General features: G+C 41.2%; 1 protein-coding gene and 1 non-coding gene across 2 annotated transcripts in view; both read right to left on the bottom strand.

Moving 5' to 3' along the window:
- INPP5E (Inositol-3-phosphate synthase) overlaps positions 1-12,177 on the bottom strand; it is a 576,780-nt gene that overhangs the window by 359,726 nt on the left and 204,877 nt on the right. The window contains 1 exon segment of the mRNA XM_080273293.1: positions 3,734-3,849. Coding sequence (XP_080129419.1) covers positions 3,734-3,849 — 116 coding nt within the window.
- On the bottom strand, positions 8,481-8,599 carry LOC145401156 (5S ribosomal RNA). The gene has a single exon (XR_013897567.1). It is a non-coding gene; the product is annotated as a 5S ribosomal RNA (ribosomal RNA).

Genomic DNA, 12,177 nt, shown 5'->3' with positions numbered 1-12,177 from the left:
TGTCGATCGTGCCACACCAACCAATTCACTAATTTCCTTTGTCTGGTGGCCTGCCTCCTTTAGAGCAATGATTTGGGATATGATTTCACTCGATAGTTCACGGGTAGGTGCCATAACAAAGTTTTAAAGGCCAAAACACTGCGGGACACTCGGTAAAAAATGGCGCAATTTGAGAGGGACACTCGGCGGAGTTCCTCCCTCTCAGGCAGCCCGTGGGCGACTGAGGCGGGAACCAACCAGCGTGTCGGAAGGCCTCAGGCTACCGTGACGTTATGCTCGGAGATCAAACTTGTGGCTCAATTCTTACCTCCAAAAATGGGTGATTCTTTTTGGGCCATAAGTATTGCGCGCCCGGCGGACAACGCTGAATACTTCTGACGAGTACTGTATTCTTAACACTTTCCACAATCCTTGTCTATCCACCCTGTCATATGCTTTCTCCAAATCCATGAAAGCCGCATACAACTTCTTTCCCTTCTCTAGAAACTTTTCCACTAAAGATCTAAGAATGAATATCTGATCTACACAACCTCTTCCCTTCCTAAAGCCTCCCTGTTCTCCAACTAATTTCTCTGTTCTTTCTGTAACTCTGTCAATAAGTATCCTACCATACACTTTTCCTATTATACTAAGAAGACAAATGCCCCTATGATTACCACACACTTCTTTTTCCCCTTTTCCTTTGTACAAGGGAATAATTATACCTGACTTCCAATCCTCCGGGACTCTACCTTCCTCCCAGGCTAATCTGCATATCTTCCACATCCATTCTACTACTATCTCTCCCCCATGCTTCAGCATTTCACCACACACTCCATCAATTCCTGGGGCTTTCCCTGATTTAACTTTCTTCATTGCTTCCACAACTTCTATCCTACTGATTTCTTCCTGTCTTCTCACCTTTTCTCCCAGCCATTCCCCAGCCACTTATACTCGCAGTATATATATATATATATATATATATATATATATATATATATATATATATATATATATATATATATATATATATATATATATATATATATATATATATATATATTCTGGATATAATTCTTTGGAAAAATATGGGATTCCCAGAACCTAATCCCCTATTTTACTTGTAAATATATCACAAATTAGCACAAACTTGATTCAGCATGAAGTTCTGCATAACTTTCCTCATGTTGTACGAAGACTCTACTGTATTATATTAGAACATATACTGATGAGTGTTGTGTGATTTCAAATATAGTACAGTATTATATTATATTACATCCTGGAGGATTGGAAGTCAAGTATAATTATTCCCTTGTACAAAGGAAAAGGGGAAAAAGAAGTGTGTCATAATCATAGGGACATTTGTCTTCTTAGTGTAATAGGAAAAGTGTATGGTAGGATACTTACTGACAGAGTTAGGGAAATAACAGAAGAATCAGTTGGAGAAGAACAGGGAGGCTTTATAGGAAGGGAAGAGGTTGTGTAGATCAGATATTCATTCTTAGATCTTTAGTGGAAAAGTTTCTAGAAAAGAGAAAGAAGTTGTATGTGGCTTTCATGGATTTGGAGAAAGCATATGACAGGGTGGAGAGTCAAGGATGTGGAAAGTATTAAGAATATATGGAGTAGATGAGAAGTTGTTGAGTACTGTGAAGACTATGTATGATGGTGCTAGGGCTGCAGTGCGTATGGATGGTGAACTGAGTGAATTTTTCTCTTTGAAGGTTGGGTTGAAACAGGGATGTGTCATGTCTCCATGGATGTTCAATTTGTACATGGATGGGGTAATAAAAGAGGTACAAGGTAGGGTAGTGGATGTTGGAGTGGCCCTAGTGAGAGAGGGTAGTGTTTGCAAACTCCCTGTACTGTTGTTTGCAGATGATACTGTGTTGCTGAGTGAAGAGGAAGGGGAGCTGCAAGGCTTGATGGATGAGTTTGGGAGAGTGTGTATGAAATGGATTCTAAAGATGAATGTTGGGAAGAGTAAAGTGATGGTCTTTGAGAGAGGTGAAGTCAGTGAATGTACAGTGAGGTTGGATGGTGAGGAAATAGAAAATGTGAGTACGTTTAAGTACTGTACTTTGGTAGTGTGATGAGTAAGGATGGAAGTTTGGAGGCTGAAGTGCTTGAAAGGGTACAACAAGGAAGAGAGATTGCTGGTTCCTTGAAAGCAGTGATAAGAAACAGGGAAGTGAGCACAGAAGTGAAAAAGTTACTACGTGACAGTATTGTGATACCAACTCTAACGTATAGAAGTGAAGCTTGGACGTTGTTGGAAGAACACAAGTCAAGAGTGAGAGCAGTGGAAATGAGTTACATATTTAAGAGGAGCCTGTGGAGTCACATGGAGAGACAGGCTGACAAATGAGGATATAAAGGAGCGTTATGGTGTGGACATGGATGTGATAGGAAGCGGTAGGAGAAACACACTGAGGTGTTTTGGCCATGTGGAGAGGATGGAGGGTGAGACACTGATGAGGAGAGTGTATGTGAGTGAGCTGGAGGGGGGAAGAGGGAGGGGGAGGCCGAGGATGAGATGGAGGGATGGAGTGGAGAGGTATGTGAGAGAGGGGGGTTTGAGTTGGCAGCAGGGCAGGGAAATGGCGGGGGACAGGATGACGTGGAGGCGATTTGCTTGTGGGCACCCCGTATGGGATTGAGGCATCTGGCAATAGATAAACAGATAGACATTATATTGGGGACACTCACCATCCACTCACCCAGTGTAGTGCTGCTCCCAGGTGTCTGCCCTTTCCTCCCCTTCCTTCCTCTTCTGTCTCTCTTTACTTCATTCTTTCCTCGTCCTTCTGCCTACGGGAGACTCTACACTGAGTGACAAGTCGAATGGTTTCCTGTACACCAGAAAACCATTTACTATGCTGGGTGGTAACCATGTACAGGTAGGTTTCATTATACGACCAATCGATATACAAGAAACCGATGATAACGACCTGAGTAAATTACGGACTATTTTCAATATATGATCTTGAAAATCCAATGATACAACATTCAGTCTGGGACGAGGTGGGAGGATTCTAATTCAGTCATCGCAGCAAACTCAGTCCCCGCCTTTTTCTCTCAAACATCGGAGAGAAATAGCAGGACTGATTAGCTGGCGACTGCCAGCTTCCAATGTCCAGCACATTATACTCACCTATAAATGAGTGTTATGCAAGTTTTATATGTTTAATTAATGTGCAGTCATGTTATTTGCATACTGTTTGCTCTTTCAGGTAGCTTTCTCTACAGTTCTGCAATATAAATATGTTCGTTGCATTTGGTATCGTATATTTTAGCTTGAAAACTTACCTTTGATGGGGTCCTTGAACTCAACCAATATTTTACCTTTAGATACGTGTTTTGTTATACAAGAATTAATTGTACAAGTACAACTATGCCGAATGGAACCTAACTGCAAGTATCTTCAGTACCTCCCTGTAACCACATTATGGCGCCTGGTGGTTTAGTGGGTAAATGCGGCACTCCAATTGGACTGAGCCGGTGAAGGTTTATATCCAAAGAGTTGTTGGAGTTACTGCTCAAGTAATGGAACTCAGGGATAAGTAAGGCAAGTCACTCTCATCTTAAATGTCAGGACCAATTTGCCCAGCCCTGGGCTCCTGTGCTCCTCATGGGGCAATGTAGAATTGGATGATGATGCTGAATGAAGATACTGTACAGATTTTTCATGCTAAAGTACAAAACTGTATTGTATTTCCATATCAAAACTAACAAAGTATCTATTGCAACTTACTTCTTTTTGGCGTCAAGTGGTGATATTATTGGTAGTCCTTTGGAAGAGAGGCCCAAAGTGTTTAATTCATCCAGGGAAGCCGAGCGACACCCAGGTAGTGGAGAACTTGGCTGTGCCTATAAACATACAGTATATGAAATAATTTAATACAATGCATTATACAGACAGATAGATAGATAGACAGACAGACAGATAGATAGACAGACAGACAGACAGATAGATAGACAGATGGATAGATAGGCAAATATAGATACATGGATATACAGCAGACCATCAATATCATGAACTAATGGGGGGACCTCCAAAGTCACTGAACGACCGGTATTACAATTAATTACAACTCACATCCCCCTAGTCCATCACAACATGGTTTTAGACCACTACACTCCACAAACATTCTTCTTACAGACCTTACACAGAGAGCTTTTGATGGCATCAATTCAACTAGCCCACCAACAGAACACTCCCACTCACACTAGACATTAGCAAAGCTTTTGATGCCATCCGCTGCCACAACCTCACAAACAAAATATTCAACAAAAACATGCACAATAACACAAAATGATGGCTAGCAAACTATTTAGCAGGCAGATGTACACATGTAACATTTGCCGGTCAGTCATCGAACATCAGAAACTTCATAAATGGCGTCCTCCAAGGATCTGTTTTGTCCCCTACTTCGTCTCACTTATACATGCACGACACAACCATACCCTACACATAACAAATACACATAGCTTACGAGCAGATGACACACACACACACACACACACACACACACACACACTAAATCCTTGGTGTAACATACAATACATCGATGTCATTTAAACAACACATCACAAAGATTAAAAATAAATTAACACCATAACTCAATGCCCTAAGGTCATTTGCCAATACAAAATTTGAACACAACAAAGAAACCACCATCACAGTATACAAACAATATATGCATTCAGTGATGTATTATGCAAGCCCTGCATGGGGGTCTAACCTCACTAAAGCACACTACAGCACTCTACAGACCATACAGAACAAGGTCCTAAAAATAATCACAGGCTGCACAGCTACTACACCAACAGACCACCTACACCAAGAAACCAAAGTCCTGAAAGTCAAAGAACATCTAGACATGAGAGGCACACATATTCTTGCTGCAGCCTCCACAAACCCACACCATCCACTACACTACATGGCAGCACATCCACACACACCAAGGAACATCAAAACCACACCCAGCACACAATATCATACAAAAATACTGTCATCTCTCCCTCCTTGTCCACCTCAAACCAGCTTTCAGAAGCATATCCATGCTTATATCACTCACCACACCATTCAGTCACATAAAGACAACACACAGCTGCATGCACGGCCTCCTGATATCCACTCTTCTGGTCCTACCTCCCTTGTGAGTACAGGGTTCACCCGGCCGGGCTGAGATGTGGGCATCATCCAGCCCTCTTGAGTTATCAGAAGAGGCTGGACAACTCTGTGGCTGATGCCTGTCCAGGATGCAACACAGCACCCCATACTATTAAGCACATCATGGAAGTCTGCATTGCACACAATCGCCTATGCCAACAACACAACATACACTCCTTGAGAGCTCTGTGGGAAAGCCCGGTCCCCGTAGGGGCCCTCCTCAGGGACTTGGGGTTGTTCAGCCAGACTGCCTAAGGAACAATTTTTTTTTTTTTTTTTTTTTTTTTTTTTTTTTTTGACTCTGGGCATAGGCTTCACAGCCTGCTTTCAAGGCCCAGTAGTTCTCCTACATACCATACACCTCTACATGTCACCACTTCAGCGCTAACGCTCACCATCTACAGGTAACTCGCACGGAACACGATCTCACGGAACGCGCTCACAATTATACACGGTAAGGGCTGGGATACATATAAGACAACGTAAGATTAAAAAACCATTATGAAAACTACAAATTAACGCAGAAGAGGCCTTTGAAAGATCAAATCCTCGAACATCACCGCAGCGCGCGGTTTGTTTTGATTACGTGACGATCTAGGCGGGAAATTATTCAGTGAGTGAGACATTCCCGAGTACAGTAGCACAGTATTTGTAAGTTGCATATTTACTGTACTGTACTGTTCTGGTAAGTTTATGTGCAACTTAAAGTACTATTAAATAACATTATAGCAAGAAATAAAGTCTTATAACCAGTTTACCTGATAGGCGTCAGAATATTGCCTTTTTTATTTGTTCGTTTTTTCCACAATACTGTACAGTATTTGTAAGTTAAATATTTACTGTTCTCGTATGTACTGTACTTGTAAGCACTTAAATAAAGTTAAATCATTAAATAAAGCCTTGTAACCAGTTAACCCGAATTATATGACTACCCATGATCGGCGTCGGAATATTGCCTTTTTTGTTTGTTCGTTAAAGACTTATAATAAAAGAAAAATACATTTTTGTCTTGGTATCTTTACCTATTTGTTCAGGTTTCCTGTAATGGTTTGGATCATTTGATGCAATGCAACTTGTAGAAAACTGTGAATAAACTTTCGGGAAGTGAACGAAAATTTGGGACATGAGACTGACCTTGACTTCACCCTCTCATGTATCATCTGTCAGTTCACCACCTGCTATCGTGATGAGTGGATGTACGATTTTTTCGCTCGTGGCCATGCCTAACCACACATAGGTACACCCATTATCTCAACCCAGACAGAAAATACAATCTTTTTCCTCCCTTGCAAAACACAAACAACCACCCTGTTTACGAGACAGCAATATATATTGCGAAAATAACAAGGTAAAATGATAAAGATGAACGTAAAATGATAGAGAAAGATGAACATGTTATGACGGAAGAAGTACGTTTTCCCCGTCTGTAAACGTATTTATTTCTGCTTTGTATCTGTATTCGTAATAATTAGACTTATTGTTAGTTCTGAAACTGCATTACAATTCTATTTTTAGCCATTCTCGTGGTGTGGGAGCTGGAAGTTGTGACACAACTTCCTTATTGCTAATCGGACTGACCCTCCACTTTATTCTCCCGTGGCAGAGTCCAGCCTTGGAGGACGTGCAGTTTTCTCATTTAGGACTGAAAATTCAACTCTTTCGCTCCCTTTTCCAAGCATGGGCACAACGATAACGTAAAAAATAACTCGAAACTACCATAAATATATATTAAAAAGGTGAAAATGTATTCATAACATTTTTTTTTTTTTCAGCCATTCCTAACAGATTATGTACTGAAATCATTCGATATCACAGTACTGCACTTCTAAGTTAAATATGTACTGTTCTGGTATGTACTTGTAAGTTAAAGCACTGGTACCAGTTAACCTGATTTATATGATTACCTATGATCGGCGTCGGAATGTTTCCTTGTGTTTACGTACAGTATTTGTGTGTTGAAGTTTTGCTGTGGAGTACTGTATTTGTGAGTTATAACATTAAATAAACCTTCTAACCACTTAAAGTGCTTTCTAGTGATTACCAGTGACAGATAACAGCAAAACAACACATTTGGGGGGTCTAGGGAGCAAAATACGGAGTAGTTTAAATACACGCGATTTCGCACCTAACACCGCACGGTAGGAACGAAACCCACGTGTTCCGTGCGAGTTACCTGTATATTGAATACATGCTAGGGCTGTCTCATACAGGACTGATATATTGGTATTAGCGGGGGTATTTTTACGACATGTTGGCGGTTCTGGTAGATCAGTAAAGTCTGACATTATAAAATTCAAATCCTTAAACTGTTCCCTGCCCCAGCAGGATTTGAACCCGAGTCCATTAGGACTGCAGGTCAACTCTTTACTGATTGAGCCACTGCCTCCCCCAAACTACTACTACTAGTCTACTCCTAATGAGGGGAAAGCTTGTTCATTAAAGCCGACAGTTCATTACATACAAGGGTCTCCCTCTACAGTGGGATTTTAACCCATCCCCAGCACAAATTCCCACGAACCCTTCCCACAGCCGGGCATTCCTGAGAAAATCGTGAAAATCGACTATTTTTAAACCTCTATATCTCAGTTAATACTTAACCCAAAATAAAAAAACAAATTGTCATAGTACTCAACAATCCTTCGACTTCAAGCAGATTGCATCAGACAGTCCGTGAAGTGCGCGTTGAGAGAGTGAGTAAGTGGGGGAAAGGGGCAATTTTTGTTGTTTTTTTGCCGGTGTCCGTATGCGTGGCAGAGGTTCGGTGACACAACTACAGCTTAGACTAACCCTCCACAATAATAACACTTTGATAACACTTCCAGAAGACCAAAATCTACCACAAACACTATTTATGTGAAAAAATTTTCATAATTGGCTGTACTTGTTGCTGGGAGGCTGGTAACTACAGCAACTACCTTGAGGCAGGCTGCCTGCTCGCCTCAGACACTCTCTATCTCTGACACACACACAAACGGAATGTATGCTTGGCTTGCATCGTCGCTCGATTCTGGCACCACTGTGCAACTAGAAGTCTGGGTATTACAACTACAGTACTACAAATACTACTATTATTACTACTACTACTACAACTATCACTATAACAACAAAAACTACTACTACTACTACTACCACTACTACTACAAATACTGCCACTACTACTACAACAGTACTACCCTGATATACGATACCCCTAGATGCGATCCATCCATTCATCCATCCATTGCCAGACGCCATGTATCCCAAACGGGGTGGTCAAGGGCTTAGAGTTAATTGTTTTACAGGGAGGGGCACTAATCCTCCACCAACCCCACTTGACACGTAGGGATGCCAACAGCATCTGGTGTTCCCAGGCGGTCACCCATCCAAGTACTAACCAGACCCAACGTTGCTTAACTTCGCTGATCGGACGGGAAGCGGTGTACTCAACGTGGCATGGCCGGTACCTCAGTGGTAGCGCGCTGAGCTTGTGATCGGGAGGTCTCAAGTTCGAGCCTCGCCCGGGCTACCGTTGCGGGGCTATATGGCCTTAGTTGCCTAGCTCAGGGAATTCATTTTCTCTCTCTCTCTCTCTAGATGCGATACCCCAGCTTAATGATGGGGACAGAAACACCACCATACCCCACCAAACGATAGCCAAACCCCAGTTTAATGATGGGTTCTTATTTTTTTTTTACTGATTTTGATGATATTTTAGACAAAAATTGTGTGTTTAGATTTATAAACAGTTTTTAGACTTAGATTAATGTGTTTTAGCCACGGCTGGGGTGAACATTGTCATTTTGGGGTACAGTTTACTAAGCTTGATTTTTTTCTAGACTTACATTTGACGATTTTCAGATTTTATTTGTTGGTTTTAGTGAGTTATTTATGGGTGTAAGACTTAGCTTAGCTTCTTTTATAGCTGTCAGACCATTTAGTTTGGCTTTAAACTTGTTTTTGGGCTCACCTGGGTGGGTTTTGAACTTGGTTGGGTGGAGAAACCCAAGGCTGAAAAACACATCCCATTATTTTACATGTTAAAAGTACCCCGATATATGATACCCAGCCTAACGATGGGTTTTTACCTAACCAATTGCATCATTAAACCAAGGTATACCTGTACTACTACTACTACTAAAAAAAGTTAAAAAACATATTGTGAACGAAAGAGTTATTCATGTACTGTCCACAATCGAATTCCACTATAACAATTTTTTCCCCATGATTTAGACTTTTTCATAATAATAAACATACATACATGAACAGTTTCAATAAAAAAAAAAAAAGGCACTGATTTCATCATGAAACAAATTTTCTGCTTCCATTATTCAGGTAAATAGACAAAGGGGTGGTGCAAGGCTAGAAGCACTTCATTTCCTCCTCCCTCCCTCCCTTTCTCCACTCCCTACCTCCTCTGCCATCTCCTCATCCATGCCAATATCCCCCTCTGAACCATTCCCATCATCGGAAATAGCAGATGAACGTACAGGGGGAACAGATGGGTGCACAGTGGAGGAGTCACATCCTCCATCCTCCTCACACGACACATAAATATCGACACTCATTATGGCAGTCGCTTTCCTGAAAGGTACTCTTCCTCTTCCTCCACTAACAATTAATAATAATGTCACCTCGAGTTCTCTCCCTATCTCGCTATCACTAAGGCTTTTTCTTTTCCGGCCTTTGGATTTCATTGATGTTGAAGTTGGTGGTTGCGCGCGCCCAGCCAATGATCTGGACATAGGGAAAACTTTTTGCATAGGTCTATCTATTAGGCAGATAGGCAGGTAACTGAAGCACGACTCAAATGTGTGCAGGAGAGTTGCCCGTTGCTGCATGTGGTGTAAATAACCAGTGGAATATTCAAACAATGCTGTGAAACACTAGATCATGTATATGTGTCACCCGGATGGTCCCGGGAGGACATGTATACATGACACCCGGTACTAGAAATGTAAAGTACACTCATTTCACACTAACCCGGTCCATAATTCTACCCTTTTGCAACTTATTTTACAACCTTGTCACGACTAGTACTGTATAGTACACTATACATATACTATAGTCTGATATTAAAACTCCACAATCATGATGGGGAAAGGGTAATTCAAGCCAAGCTGGCGTAAAATGGGTAGGAAACACATGTACTGTCACCCACTGTGCACCATTTAACCCTAGAAGGGTATCCTTGGGTCTGAGAGACCCACTCACCTAGTGCCTTATGCTAGTTTCACCTATTTAAAACCGGGGTATCACCTTGACTCTCCCTCTAGCTTCCTGATTCAGTGAGTCATTATTGGTCCTATGTATTCTAATCTGTACTTCTATTACATCAGCTCTTGGGGGGAGGGGGAGGGTTGGGTCTGTCAGACCCGATGATATCCTGTGAGGTATGGGTGTTGTAGCTATAGTTGCCCTAGGTTATGGTCACAATGGCGAGTTGAACATCAGGCACAAGGCAGTGGGTGGTCCGGAGAAGAAGTCCTATTCATATTGAGAAGTTTTGATCATTAGTTTTCTTTGCATATTTTCAAAGCGAGTATGTCTTTTTGTCAAAAAAAACTGCAGTTTTTTCCAAAAATTTGCCAACAATAATTAAACCTTGAATTCCTCTAGTTTTGCTTATTATTCTGGTAAAATATAGGTGAAAGTTATTGTGTACCATTTCTTGTCAACAAATTGAGCATTCGTGAATTTTCATGAATATTTTTCTTACCAGGTCTGACAGACCTGACAATACCCTTACTGTTACAAATTTCCCAGGATACCCTTCTAATTTGCTATGGGAAACAAAAGTTCTGGGCTTCATGGTGCTCTTTAAATTCGATATCTGCTATATTGGGGTTCGTTACATCAAGGGTTTACTGTATCTATGTACATACACTCAACCCTCGATTTCCCTTACCACTATTTCCTGGTTTTCAAATTTCCCGGACACAGTCTGGGGGCGGACAATATTTTCAAATGCCTGACAAATGCCCGTACAAATCCGGGATTCTCACAAAAGTCCAGCCATTATTCTCTCATATACAATTATAAGCAGTCTGCTGCACAACACAGTATAATTTTAGCAAGGTTTTGACTCAATAAAGGCCATTTGTAACAAACACAAGAAGATATTTTCATACATGAAGCGCATCTTGGCCACCAACCTGCTTCACCCCACCAGTTCTAGCTCTTGGCAATATCCCATTTGCCTGACTCGATAAAGGCCATTTGTAACAAACACAAGAAGATATTTTCATACATGAATGCATCTTGGCCACCAACCTGCTTAACCCCACCAGTTCTAACTCGTGGCAATATCCCATTTGCCTCTTACCTTTCTCAAATGCCACTATAAATAGTTTATTGCATAATACATTAAAATTTAAGGAAGGATTGGACACAATAAAATTCATAAGTAATAAAAACATATATATATCCTTACAGGCAAAGTCAATGGGATCCATTCCTACTTACTTAGCTCACCCGACTCGGTGCAACTAAATATAGTACCAAATCAGAACTTTTCACTGGAAAATATTTTAATTTTTTTTGCCACAGTGGCTCAATTCACACCTAATAATCTGAAATCCGTTAAAAAAAATTGTACTTAATATTCCTGAATTTAAACATTAGGTTTCAAAGCTAAAATGCACCAATGTCAGCACATATTTCCCCTTCAGAGCGTCAGCACGCCCTGACAGATTTCTATTTTGCATATTTATTTTCAGTAAGCAACGTTGGGTCTGGTTAGTACTTGGATGGGTGACCGCCTGGGAACACCAGATGCTGTTGGCATCCCTACATGTCAAGTGGGGTTGGTGGAGGATTAGTGCCCCTCCCTGTAAAACAATTAACTCTAAGCCATTGGCCACCCCGTCTGGGATACATGGCATCTGGCAATGAATGAATGAACAAAAAATGTATCTGCATTGTAAAGTGATATTTATTCAAAAGTCCGTCACGGCAAGTAGCTAGGCTAGAGGCAAAACACTTCTGCTAACATTACCCCGTTAACTGCTCTATACGGCCTGGGCTGTTCCGAGTGCGACTGCTCA

This window comes from Coenobita brevimanus, chromosome 54 (assembly GCF_032717465.1).
Source record: "Coenobita brevimanus isolate Jiangsu-jjx chromosome 54, ASM3271746v2, whole genome shotgun sequence".
Lineage (NCBI taxonomy): Eukaryota > Metazoa > Arthropoda > Malacostraca > Decapoda > Coenobitidae > Coenobita > Coenobita brevimanus.
This window is presented reverse-complemented; position numbering and strand designations above follow the sequence as displayed.